This window comes from Enhydra lutris, unplaced genomic scaffold (genome assembly GCF_002288905.1).
Source record: "Enhydra lutris kenyoni isolate GAN:26980312 unplaced genomic scaffold, ASM228890v2 scaffoldscaffold96, whole genome shotgun sequence".
Taxonomy (NCBI): Eukaryota; Metazoa; Chordata; class Mammalia; order Carnivora; family Mustelidae; genus Enhydra; species Enhydra lutris.
The window spans coordinates 1,959,513-1,974,441 of record NW_019154180.1 but is presented as its reverse complement, the minus strand read 5'-3'; the positions used below and the strand labels follow the sequence as shown (position 1 = coordinate 1,974,441).

The 14,929-nt window shown below is 36.2% G+C and overlaps 1 protein-coding gene across 1 annotated transcript in view; it reads left to right on the top strand.

Moving 5' to 3' along the window:
• Nucleotides 1–14,929, top strand: part of LOC111139171 (gamma-aminobutyric acid type A receptor alpha3 subunit) — a 369,241-nt gene that overhangs the window by 247,080 nt on the left and 107,232 nt on the right. The window contains exon 5 of the mRNA XM_022491349.1: nucleotides 13,223–13,443. Within this exon, the coding sequence (XP_022347057.1) occupies nucleotides 13,223–13,443 (221 nt within the window). The remainder of the gene's footprint in view (nucleotides 1–13,222; nucleotides 13,444–14,929) is intronic.

The window sequence follows — 14,929 nt, the reverse complement described above, 5'->3', positions numbered from 1 at the left end:
TAGAAGGGTCAGGTCAAAATTGATTGCTTTTGGCCAAAGGTCATGGTATACTTATGGAGCAAATAATCACTATGTGATTTCCCCCCAATAATTCTGACTATACAGAAAATAATATTAAAAAATGGACACCCATAACCCAGCTTTTTTTTTTTTTTTAAGATTTTATTTATTTGAGAGAGAGAGAGCGCATGAAAGGGGCGAGGGGCAGAGGGAGAAGCCAGCTCCCTGATGAGCAGAGGGCCTGATGTGGGACTCGATCCCGGGACTCCAGGATCATGACCTGAGCCGAAGGCAGTTGCTTAACCAACTGAGCCACCTAGGTTCCCCCAGCTTTTTTAAATCTTAAAAAATTTTCCCTATTTTTTCTCATAATAAAAAATCTTTGGTGATATAGATGAAGTCCCCTATGTATCTTATCCTGATTCCATTTTTCTCTCTCACTCTCTCCCCAATTAGAGATAATTAAAACAATGAATTTGCTTTTTTTGGTCATTTCTACACATATTCTAGACTTATAACTAAAAATGTATATATCACATGGAATAGCAAATATTGCAATAAATAACACAGTGGTTTTCAAACTATAAATATATTTCAAATTGTAAAATGGATCATAGCTTGTATATTATTTTACAATTTTTTTCAACCATGTATCAGAAGTTATTATTTTTGATACATTTAACTCTAATTCATTTATTTTAACTGCTATACAGTATTGCAGTGTATGCATATTTTTATTTATACATTTGTCCAATTATCTTGCCAATGTGCATTTAGGCTCTTTCTAAATTTTTTGCTTTTATAAACACTGATAACAATAAACATTCTTTTTTAAAAGATTTTATTTATTTATTTGTTTGTTTATTTGAGAGAGAGAGATCACAAGTAGGCAGAGAGGCAGGCAGAGGGAGAGGAGGAAGCAGGCTCCCTGCTGAGCAGAGAGCCTGATGTGGGGCTCAATCCCAGGACCCTGAGATCATGACCTGAGCTGAAGGCAGAGGCTTAACCTGCTGAGCCACCCAGGCACCCCAAGAATAAACATTCTTGTACACATCTTCTTGAGAACATGTTTGAGTTTTTGTAGGGTATGTACTTACAGATAATTTTTTTTATTTGTAGCAGTTGTACATTTTTAACTTTTTTCAGATAGGACCAAATTACAATCTTAATGGGTTGTAACAATTTATAATCCCATTGGCAGGGTATGAAAGGCTCATTTCTCCACAGTTTTGTTAACTTTCTATTATTACACTATTTTTTTGCCATTCTGATGAACATGTAATGGTGTCTAATTGATATTAGTGTCATTTTCCTGATTACCTTTGAGGTTAAGCACTCTTTTATGTGTTTAGTGGCCAATATGACCACTAAAAACAAGGTAACTTTGCCACCACTTGCACTACAACCACCACAGTAAAAGTAGAAACTCCATGCAGATCTTGTTTCCTCATGTTGACACTTCTGAACTGAACTGAAGTTTACTGTTGGAAATGCATGCATGTGTGTGTGTGTGTGTGTGTGTGTGTGTGCATGTTTGTGTGATTGGTGTTTCTTAGGTCATTAGTCTGATTCTAGCTCCGAAACACTGGTAATTTAAGTTTTGATTCTTATCTTATGAAGGCAGAACTCATAATATGGGATTTTCTACAAGATTTTCTAGAAAGGACAAACAAATGACAATGAACAGTAATAAATATAGATATACCTACTGTACATTTTATTAGTAGTTTTCTAAGGTGTGTATGTGTGTGTTTATAAATGTATTTGAAGTTTTGCAGCTTCTCTTTTGTCCCCTATTAAGATGATTGCATGATTTCTCTCCTTTAATCTATTAATGCAGCTAATTATATTAATAGGTTTCTCTAATGTAGGTCATCTTTTACATTCCTTGAAAAAAATCAGACTTGATAATGATTTTTAAATGCATGTATTGGTTTATTTAACTATTATTTTTTTCATGATTCTTTGTATCTGTGTTCATAGGAGTTCCCAATTTAGACCACTTCTCATGACCTCTCTACTCTTGTCACCCTATAATCTGTTCTTTACAAGATGGCAGTGATTATAACACACACACACACACACACTCTGGCACACACACATACACACAGAAAATAGTTTAATGGAACCTCAAGTACAAATTACCCAGTTCAAAAATAAACATTTTTTTGGCCAATCTTATTTAATCTGTATTCCTACCCCTATCCCCAGTTGTTTGCCCCATTTTGTCTCTTTTTCTTTATTAAACTTATTAGGAGCTCCTTTTCTATATTATAAGTATTGTCAAAGTAACCTGTTTTGGGTTTTGTTCATCATATGTATTTTTTATTTTTTGTTTTCTGTGTCACCAATTTTTGCATTTATTTGGATCATTTTTTTTCTTTCATCCTTCCTTCCCTCTCTCCCTCCCATCCATCCATACTTATTCCTTTTTTATTAGAAGCTCATCAGATCTCCACCATCTATGGCCCAGGTGGAGGAGCACACAGTGCAGGGACTAACACACATCATAAGTAGTGGCAGGGGGTGGAGGGAGCAGGGTGGTTTCAGGATGTCCATGGTTGGTTGGAGGTGGAAGGAGAGTAGGAAACAGAGGTAGAGACCAGAAGTGTTCCTGCCACTGCTGCACCCCTGCCTTCCCCACAAGTGTCAATTATCTTTTTCTTTACTTTACTTGGGGTACTGTGTGGTTCTTCTGGTTTCTTGAGATAGATTAGTTTAAGCTTTTATTTTTTTAAGGCTAACATTAAGGCTTCTTTATAGCTATCAATTTCCTTCCAAGTACCACTTGAGTGTCCCACTGCAAGATTTCATATTCTGTGAGCACTTTCAGTGTTTTTCAGTCCTAATATCCATTATGGTTTTTCTTTGTTTCTTGAAATTTTTATAGTAGGGTTTTTAATTTTTACATGTAAAACTTTGCTATAAATTTCTAATTTAATGCCTCATATTGAAAAAGATGGTTTGAAGGATATGAAATATTTATGTGTCTTGAGATTTGTTTTATGACTTAGCACATGATCACTTATTTTTTGTAAAGAATGTGTTTTACTAAGACATGATTAAGTCTCTATATATACAGATACATATATATCTATCTATATAGAGATCTATCTATCTCTTAGCTCCTCTTGTCATTTGGGTTGTTCACTTATTTTAATCATACAAATCGTTCTGATTGTTCTTTCATTCATTGAGAATCAATGGGTTTGTTACGTTCTCCTTATAATTCAAATTTGTCTTATGTATTTTGAGTCCCTGTTATCTCATAAATAAAAATTTAGAATTGGTATTTTTCCATTGAATATACTTTATTTTTTAATGTAATGATATTTTTATCCCAAAGAAAAATGTTTATCTTATAGCCCACTCTGTACTTTATAGCTTTACTACATTATTTTGATAGTATTTTCCCATATATATGTTTCTATTGCTTTACTTTTAACCTGTGTTTTTATGTTTCTTTAGGCATGACTCATATATGCATAACATGTAGCTACACTATTTATCCTTAGAATATATTGTTTCTACTATCTCATTTGTTCTTTTCCCCATGTTTTTACATGCTTTATTTTTACTTGTCTTCTATAGATTGAAGCATTTTCTATATTCCCAATTGTTTTTCTCTACTATTTTACAAGTTTTATATTTTATGTCTCGTACATTTTTAGTGGTTACTTTATTTTTTTTTAAAGATTTTATTTATTTATTTGTCAGAGCGAGAGAGGGAGAGAGAGCGAGCACAGGCAGACAGAATGGCAGGCAGAGGCAGAGGGAGAAGCAGGCTCCCTGCCAAGCAAGGAGTCTGATGTGGGACTCGATCCCAGGACGCTGGGATCATGACCTGGGCCGAAGGCAGCTGCTCAACCAACTGAGCCACCCAGGCGTCCCAGTGGTTACTTTAAACATTAACATGCATACTTGACCTAAAGTTAAATATCTCCACTCTCCTCCCAAGTAATACAACAGCGCATTAACCAACATATCTCTACTCCCTCCTTCCATTAGATTTACTCTAGTTATTTGTTCCACCTAGTTTTTTTAGTCCTTATTATCATTTGTAGAGAGCCAGTATTTATTTAGTTTAACCATATGTTGGTTAATAGTTGTGCTCACTATTCCTTTATCTATCTTCCTGCTATTTTAATTTTCAACTACATTAAGAAGTTATTTTAATAGTTCTTTTCATGAGGATTTATTCAATCATTTCTTTATCAAAAATATTTATATTTCATATTTTCTGATGCTTTTTGGTGGAGGAGTGCAAGATGGTGGAATAGGATAACCCTAAACTTGCCCCTTCCCATATTTATAACTAGATAACACATCTAAGTCAATAAATGAGAGAGTGCTCCAAAGACTGGCAGAATAAACTTCACAACCAAATGTAGAGAAGAAGTGCATCAGAGAGGTTGGGAAAGGCAGAACCAGAAGTGGGGAGCTGCCCACAGAAGGGATGGAACTGTGGTCATGGAGAAGAGAAAGCACAAGGGAGCCCACACAGGGAAAATAAATCCCTGTGACATCTGGCTTTGAAAAGCAGAGGGGCTGAATTCCATTAATTTGTATAACTGGCAGGACTTGGAGCCTGGAGTTTTAAGAGTCAGCTGACTCAGCATTAGGTAAGCTGGAAGGGTAACTGATAGCCAGGTCCCTGCCCTTAAAAAGACAACAAACTGAGGAAAAGCAACATAGAAGTGACAGCTTGCACAACTGGAGGGAGATCTGTTTGTATTTTTGTGGAGTGTATTGGGGAACTTCTCTGGGAACAAAGGAGATGTGGTACCATTTTCTTTCCCTACCCCCCAGGTAAACTCAGAGCCACCTATGAGAGGTGGGACTACACAGACACTTGCTACCTAAACTGTTAGCAGTGTGTCCCACCTGCAAGTTTTCCTAAGGACTGGTCCACTCCAAGCTTGCTGGCCTGTGTCCTGGACTTAATATATATTTTGTTTACATTGCACATGCCCCACCCTGCTTTTGCCTTGCAGTGCTGCACCCATGTGGCCACCATGCTTAGGGATCCTGCCTATTGCTAGTGGCTCAGTATAAACTTTGTTAATGCCATGTGTGCACCTTGACCCAACAACTGCATGCACAGATACTTTGTACCCCTGGCTACCTCCACTGCTGCATGCCTCACCCTTGGTTACTGCTGTGATTTGAGGGATCAGCCTAGGACTAGCAGCTCAGTGCAAATTTTGCTAATACCAACATCCCACCCCTGCACCTTCCTATGGTCTATGGTCTCCCTCAGAGCTAGTATGTCTGGGTCTCACACCACAGAGTGCACACACAGCCCACAACAGGCAGAAAGTCAGTGCAGAAGTCTGGACTGAAAAGGAAAGCTACACAGACACAACAGCAGGATGCAAGCAACACACATAGGGGGCTTCCTTGAAGTGCCAGGTTCTGATGAACAGGGGGCACTACACTGCAGGGCACTACAGAAACTCTTCTTCATAAAACCACTACTTTCAAGAGCAAAGTGTGTAGCTGACTTTCATAAAACAGAGGAAGAGACACAGAGAGGTATCAAAATGAAAAGACAGAGGAATTTGTTCCAAATGAAAGGATACAAGAAAATCACAATAGAATATCTAAGTGAAACTGAAATAAGTAATATGCTTGATAGAGAATTTAAGGCAATGATCATAGAGATTCTCACTGGACTTGAGAAAAGAGTAGAGGACATCAGTGAGACCCTTAACAAAGAGATAAAAAATAACATATCAGAGATTAATAACTCTATAAATGTAATTAAAAATACAATAGATGGAACACATGTAAGCTACAGGAAGCAGAGGATCATATCAGTGACATGGATGATAGAACAATTGAAAGCAATCCAGCTGAACAGATAAGAGACAGATAATGCATAATGAGAATAGACTTAGGGAACTCAGAGACCACATCAACCATAATCATATTAATATTGTAGGGATCCCAGAAGAAAAAGAGAGAGAAAGGGATACAGGAAATATATTTGAAGAAATAATAACTGAAAACTTCCTGAATCTGGAGAAGGAAACAGATGTCCAGTTCAGGAGGCACAGTGATCCCCCAACACATTCAACCCAAGGAGGTCCACACAAAGACACATAGTAATAAAATGGCAAAAAAAAAAAAGGATACAGAATGAATTTTAAATGTTACAAGAGAAAATAAGACAGTTACATACAAAGGAAACCCAATAAAAATCAGCTGATTTTTCAGGAGAAATTTTGCAGGCTAGAAGTGGGTATCGTGATATATTCAGATTGCAGAAAGGGAAAAATCTGCAGCCAAGAATACTCTATCCAGCAAAGCTGTCATTCAGAATAGAAGGAGAGATAAAGAGTTTCTCAGAAAAACAAAAAACTAAAGGAGTTCATGACAACTAAGCCACACCTACAAGAAATACTAAAGGGGATTTTTTGACAGGAAAAGAAAGACCATAAATAGGAGTAAGAAAAGTAGGAAACACAAAAGCGTAAAAATAAGTATATCTGTAAAAATGAGTCAAGGGACTCTTGACACACATCAATAGAGCATCTAAATAGAAAATCAACAAGGAAACAGTGGCTTTGAATGACACACCAGACTAGATGGGTTTAACAGTTATATTCAGAACATTCTATCCTAAAACAGCAGAATACATATTATTTTCAAGTGCATGTAGAACATCCTCCAGAATAGATCACATTTTAGGCCATAAAACAAGTCACAGCAATTTCAAAAAGATCAAAGTAATACCATACATGCTTTCTGACAACAATGCTATGAAACTTGAAATCAACCACAAGAAAAAAAATCTGCAAAAAGCACAAATTCATGGAGGTTAAATAATATGCTACTAAACAATGAATGGGCCAAACAAGAAATCAATGAAAAAATTTGTTCTTTGGGTGTTGAGTTTGCTAAGTTCTTTATAGATTTTGGACACTAGCCCTTTATCCGATATGTCATTTGCAAATATCTTCTCCCATTCTGTCAGTTGTCTTTTGGTTTTGTTAACTGTTTCCTTTGCTGTGCAAAAGCTTTTGATCTTGATGAAATCCCAATAGTTCATTTTTGCCCTTGCTTCCCTTGCCTTTGGCGATGTTCCTAGGAAGATGTTGCTGCGGCTGAGGGTTAGGGTTAATGATTAATGATTTCAGTAAATCCACAGGATACAAAATCAATGTGCAGAAATCTGTTCCATTTCTATACATTAACAATGAAACAGCAGAAAGCAACATTAAGAAAATAATCCCATTTACAACTGCACCAAAAATAAGACTCCTAGGAATAAACTTGAACAAAGGGAGAAAGGCATATTCACTAAAAACTATAAAACATTGATGCAAGAAATTGAAGACAACACAAAGAAATGGAAAGCGAGTCCATGCTCATAGATTGGAAGAACAAATATTGTTAAAATATGTATATAACCCAAAGCAAACTACACATTTAATGCAATCCCTATCAAACTACCAACAGCATTTTTCACAGAACTAGAACAAAAAATCCTAACATTTATATGGGACCACAAAGACACCAATTTCCAAAGCAATTTTGAAGAAGAGAAGCAAAATAGAAGGAACCACAATTACAGATTTCAAGTTACATTCAGAAGCTGTAGTAATCAAAACAGCATAGAAATAACACATAAATAGACACATACATCAATAAAATAGAGTAGAAAACCTATAAATAAACTCACAATTATATGGCCAACTAATCAACGAAGGCGGCAGGAACATCCAATGGGAAAAGATGGTCTCTTCAACAAATGGTGTTGAGAAAACTCGACAGCAACATGCAAGAGAATGAAACTGGAACATTTTCTTATACCACACACAAAAACAAATTCAAAACAGATTAAAGACCTGAATCTGAGACATGAAACCATAAAAGTCCTAGAAGAGAATTCAAGCAGTAGTGTCTCTGATATCAGCCATAGCAACATTTTTCTAGATATATCTCCTGAGTCAAGGGAAACAAAAGCAAAAATAAACTATTAGGACTGCATCAAAATACAAAGTTTCTGCAAGGCAAAGGAAACAACAAACAAAAGTAAAAAGCAATCTACTGAATGGGAGAAGGTATTCACAAATGACATATCCAATAAAGGGTTAGTATTCAAAATATATAAAGAACTGATACAACAGAGTAATGGGTATTAAGGAGGGCACATGTTATGATGAGCACTGGGTGTTGTATGCAACTAATGAACTGTGAACACTATATTAAAAACTAGTATGCTGACTAACTGAACATAATAAAAAAATAAATGAATAAAAAATGAAAAGGGGACACACAAAAAAAGAACTGATACAACTCAACACCCCCAAAAATAAAATAATCCAGTTAACACATGGGCTAAAGACATGAACAGACATTTCTCCAAAGACATCCAGATGGCCAACAGACACATGAAAAGATGTTCATTCCCACTTAACACCAGGGAGATGCAAATCAAAACTACAATAAGATATCACTTCACACCTCTCAGCACGGCTATAATTAAAAATATAAGAAACAAGCATTGATAAGGATGTGGAGAAAAAGGAACCCTCTTGCACTGTTGGTCAGAATGCAAATTGGTGAAGCCACTATGGAAAAGATATGGAATTCCTCAAAAAGTTAAAAATAGAACTATGCTACAATCTAATAATCACACTACTGGGTTTTTTACCACCCCCCAATGCAAAGATATTAATTTGAACTGATACATGCACCCTTATGTTTGTGGCAGCATTATTTACAGTAGCCAAATTATGGAAGAAGCTTAAGTATCCACAGAGAGATGAATGGATAAGGAAGATGTGTTGTATATACACAATGGAAGATTATTCACCCATACAAAAGAATGAACTCTTGTCTTTTGCAAATGCATGGATGGAGCTAGAGTGTATACTGCTAAGCTAAATAAGTCAGTCCGAGAAAGACAAATACCACATGATCTCACTCATACGTGGAATTTAAGAAACAAAACAAAGGAGCAAAGTGGAAAAGAGAGAGAGGGAGAGAAACCAAGAAACAGGCTCTTAATTCTAGAAAAGAAACTGATGTTTACCTGAGGGAAGATAGGTGGGGAATTGGTGAAATAGGTGATGCAGGTTGAGTACACTTCTCATGATAAGCACTGGGTGATATATGGAATTTTTGAATCACTATATTGTATACCTGAAACTAATATAATACAGTATGCTAACTGTAGTGGCATTAAAATAAAATTTAAAAGATATTTATGGAGCAGCTACTGTATATCAGGTGCTAGAGATATAGCAGCAAATAAAACAAAGTCTCTGGTCTCAGGAAGCCTCCAGGTTTGTGGAATGAAAGAAATAGTAATCAAATAAAAATACATTTTGTCAGTGCTACCTGAAAAAATAATACATGAAGAAAAATAATACAAAGGAAAGGGGAATTACTGTTTAAGGAATGTTCCTTTGATTTGAATACTTCTGAATAAGACCTGAATGCTGTGATTGACACAGCCATGAAACTCTTATTTTGTTAATCTGAAATTATCTATATTTGACCTTGCTCTTAAATGATAATCTAGTTGGCTATAGAATTCCTTTGGTTTCTGTTTTTGTTTTCACAGTCTTTTATCAGTGAAATTATTTCTTTGTAGGTAATATGCCTTTTCTTATTTTTAGTTTTTATTTATTTTTTAACTTCTTAAATTAAATTCATTGTTTATGCACCACACCCAGTGCTCCATGCAATACATTCCCTCCATAATACCCACCACCTGGCTCCCCCAACCTCCCACCCCCCACCCCTCCAAACCCCTCAGATTGTTTTTCAGAGTCCACAGTCTCTCATGGTTCATCTCACCCTCCAATTCCCCCCAACTCACTTCTCTCCATCTCCCCATGTCCTCTGTGCTATTCCTTATGCTCCACAAATACACGAAACCATATGATACTTGACTCTCTCTGCTTGACTTATTTCACTCAGCATAATCTGCTCCAGTCCCATCCATGTTGATACAAAAGTTGGGTATTCATCCTTTCTGATGGAGGCATAATACTCCATAGTATATGTGGTCCACATCTTCCTTATCCATTTGTCCGTTGAAGGGCATCTTGGTTCTTTCCACAGTTTGGCCACTGGCCATTGCTGCTATGTACATTGGGGTACAGATAGCCCTTCTTTTCACTACGTTTGTATCTTTGGGGTAAATACCCAGTAGTGCAGTTGCAGGATCATAGGGAAGCTCTATTTTTAATTTCTTAAGTAATCTCCACAGTTTTCCAAAGTGGTTGCACCAACTTGCATTCCCACCAATAGCATAAGAAGGTTCTCCTTTCTCCACATTCTCTCCAACACATGTTGTTTCCTGTCTTGTTAATTTTGGCCATTCTAGCTGGTGTAAGGTGGTATCTCAATGTGGTTTTGATTTGAATCTCCCTGATGGCTAGTGATGATGAACATTTTTTCATGTGTCTGATAACCATTTGTATGTCTTCTTTGGAGAGGTGTCTGTTCATGTCTTCTGCCCATTTTTTTTTTTTACATGATTATCTCTTTTGTGTGTGTTGAGTGTGAGGAGTTCTTTATAGATCCTGGATATCAGTCCTTTGTCTGTATTGTTATTTGTGAGTATCTTCTCCCATTCCGTGGGTTGCCTTTTTGTTTTGTTGACTGTAATATGCCTTTTCTATTTTGTTGTTTTTAAGATCTCTCTTTGGTATTCTTCAAATCAACTATGTGTTGGCTTGGGTCTATTTTATTATATTTAGATTGCAACTCATTATGTTTCTCAAAGCTAGGGATGCATGTATTTAAACAATTGTAAGAAACTGTCATCTATTAGTACTTTAAATATTGTTGCTCCCCCATTTATTCTATTCTGTAACTGTAGAATTTTATTAGATTATACTGTTTTCCTTTTATCCTCCTGATGCTATACCTCTTTTTCATGTGTGTTCTTTTCATAATTTATCTGTCTGAAATGTGCACTGAACAATTTTTCTTCATATGAATTTCCAGTTCACAATTTCTCTTCATTGATGTGTAATCTTGTATGTAATATGTTCACTGAGTTATTTTCAATGTTCTTAATACCGCCTTTGATGCCTTTATCATTTTAATTGTAGTTCCTTTACAGTATATATTTGATTATTCTATCATGCGAAGGTCTTGGAAGGGTCTAATTCAGTTATATGTTGTATCAGCTGACTCTCACTTGTGATCGTTTCCTTAGGTGTTCTGTTGTAGATTGTGAGCTTATTTTCAGCAAGCATTTACCTGTGGTCATGTCCTTCCAGAGTGTTTTTGCATTTGCTTTTGCAAGTCAATATAGAGGTATCCCCACATTGAGGCAAATTCCTATGTTAATTTCTCAGTTTGTAAACTCAAAACCAGGAAGATACTGTATATTTAGGCATCAATCCCATATAAAATTAGATTTAAGGTTGCTAAATCTCAGTAGAAATGCTTCCCTTAAACCCCTCTCCATCCAGAATCCATGCTTGGTTAGACAAGTTTCCTTTTAGAATTTTCATGCTGTAGAATGGTTTTATCTAGTTCATTTTATCTAGTTCTTTATGTTGAAGTTGGAACCATTCAGGGTCTTGGCTTTATGTGGGAGTCTAGTTCCACCTTTTTACCCAGAACAGTCCTGATTTATACCAATTGTCCCGTTGTAGTTTTGATAAAAACTCTTCTGACTCTCAAATATGTCCCAATTTAGATGATATTTATATAATATTCTAATCTTTAGTCAGAACTGTGCTTGGTATGCTAGAAAAAGAGAAAAGCCAGACTATCTGATTTGTGGAGGGAAGAGTAGTTGAAGAAGAGCTCAGAGAAGAAGATAAAGATCAATTTATGAAGTGCTTTCTAGGTAAGAGAAGGATATTGAAACTTACATTTGACTAAAAGTCATTAAGGTATTTTAAGCCACAGAGTTTTAGGCAGCTTCTTTATTATATCTGGATATCTAAAAGTGTCCCCCATGCCTAGGGCAGTTTAGTGATCAGAGATCTGGGTAAGGTTTGCACTGAGATTTGGGGACTCACCCTCTCAGTTGTTTTCTTGCTTCCAGGACTTTATCCTGAATTTTCAGCTCTCTGACTAGCCTTGGGGTCTATCCTCTGAGGTATTAAGCCAGTGCATTTTCTGATTTCTGCCAAGCTTACAAATATCACTCAGCATAGTTTTGTCATCTGCCATTTAGTGGAAGACTTCCCTCTGGTTTCTGCCTGCATTTTTTTAACAGAGTCCCAAAGTCTTGTTGATATGTGTGTAGTGTAATGGTCAGCCAAAATTTGGGGCAGAGTATATATGCAGATTTTGGGTCTCATCCCTTCTGTGACTGTCTTTCTTCCAGGAGTAACACCCTAAATTTCCAGATTATTTCCCACCTTGAGCCAGTAAAGCTGTAGTATCTGCCACAGGAATTCTAAGTTTGGGGGGCACACATTGCTACTGCCATCTTTTAAGGGTAAATTTTCTTCAAGTTTTTGTCTGCTTACATTTGGACCCCATTGCTTTCAAATAGGTTCTTTTCCCTTCTTCTTCCCCTCTCTCTTTATGTTTTAATTTTATAATTAATAGCTACAGGAAGGTATAGCCAAACAGTTTAGTCAGCTATTACCAACACCTGAAACATTTGTTATTTTATAGTTAGATTAACAGCAATTTTGAAAAAAAATTGCATGTTTATTAGCATTTTTTATCTATTTTATGAATTTTCTGGTATGCTATTTACCCATTTTTCTGTTTGTCTACTTTTATTTATAGGAAAGTTCCTTATTTATCAAAGATAATAAAAATATAAACTCATCAGTTGTATTTTGTGAGACTCAACTGAAATGTGTTTTGAAACTTAAGGTTTTCATTTTCTGGTGACTGTTATATTGGCCTTTAATGTTCATATTGGATCACTTAGTAGAGGAGACAAGGTAAGGAGTTTGTTCTTATTAGAGATGCTACTGCATAGAGAACAGAGCTCTTGCCTTTTCATAAGGCAGTCTTGTGTCAGCTTGTATGACATGCAGGGAATTGTTGGCAGTGAACTTCCTCAATAAAATCTTGTCAGATATGTTATTTTCATACCTATTGATCACCATGGCTTCATTTTTCAATCATAATCATTTGCCATACTTCCAGTAAGTACTATTAATATACTGCTGCTTCTGTGCATTGGAGGAAATATTGCAAATTGATTAATATTTGCTAAGGGCACTATAGGTCCTCATCAGAACTAAGTTCATTGTTCTCTCTTTTTTGTCTCTAGGAGTACACCATTGATGTATTTTTTCGACAGACATGGCATGATGAAAGATTGAAATTTGATGGACCCATGAAGATCCTTCCACTGAACAATCTCCTGGCTAGTAAGATCTGGACCCCTGACACCTTCTTTCACAATGGCAAGAAATCAGTAGCCCATAATATGACCACACCTAACAAGCTACTCAGACTGGTGGACAATGGAACCCTCCTCTACACAATGAGGTCAGTGAGTGGTACCTCCCATCTAAAGTATATTCAGGGTAGGGCTTGAAAACAGCATGTTTTAGGCTATCTATTGAAAGTTCTGTTAAGTTTATAGATTAGAAATGGACATTTGGTATATACTGCTTTATATATTTGCAGGTACACACATTCATAGAGACATATATTATAGATATACAAATAAATAAGAGAGTTGAACATATGAACATTCTCAGACACACAGAGATATATGTTCAAGATGTATAAATGTATCCGTACTCAGAGACACATATAGACTAACATGTAAGCATATACATATTCAAAGGTCTTAAATTCAAAGACTCACAGCTATATACACAGGAAAAGCACTGTGATAGTCAGAATAAGCTGTTTAGCTGCAGCAAAAAACCTTTCCTATAATGCAGAATTGTGAGAATCAAATGAGATAATAATGGATATTTTCAGAAGCACACAATGTTATATATAATATATAAAAAATTACAACAACATATCTTTTATGCCACATTGCCTGGGAATGCTGAGGAGTTTGATGTAATTGAGGTTTCTAAATAACCTAAGAATGTTTCTTTTTTTAATTTTTTAAAAGACTTTATTTATTTGAGAGAGAGAATGCACAAGCATTGTACAATGTACAAGAGGAAAAGAAAGAAGCAGACTCCCCACTGAGCAGGGAGCCCAATGCAGGGCTCAATCCCAGGACCCTGAGATTATTACCTGAGTCAAAGGTAGCTGCTTAAACAACTGAGCCGTGAAGTGCCCCTAGAATGTTTCTTTCTTTTATTTTTTTTAAGATTTTATTTATTTATTTGTCAGAGAGAGAGAGGGAGAGAGAGCGAGCACAGGCAGACAGATGGCAGGCAGAGGCAGAGGGAGAAGCAGGTTCCCTGATGAGCAAGGAGCCCGATGTGGGACTCGATCCCAGGACGCTGGGATCATGACCTGAGCTGAAGGCAGCTGCTTAACCAACTGAGCCACCCAGGCGTCCCCCTAGAATGTTTCTTTAAATATCATTTATATACAGAGGCACCTGGATGGCTCAGTTGGTTAAGCATCCAGCTCTTGGTTTTGGTTCAAGTCAGGCTTTCAATGCTGTGAGATCGAACCCTGCATCAGGCTCCATACTCAGGGCAGAGTCTGCTTGAGATTCTATCTCTTCCTCTCCCTCTTCCCCTCCCCCTCTCATGTTCTCACTCTAAAATAAATAAATCTTTAAAATAAATAAATATAATTCTTACACACACACACACACACACACGTATGCATACATATATATGTATATATATATATACATATATATATATATAATGTATAATTTTGCCTTCAAAAAGAATGACTTTAAAAACATTTCCAGTTCCATAATATTCTTTGCCCCTAAACACTAAAAAACTTTCATGGTTCTTGTTTTGTGTTTTTGTTAACTCCTGTTCTGCCAGTTGTCCTAAAACTCCCTCACACATTAATGAATATCAGTTTTAAGTAACTGAAT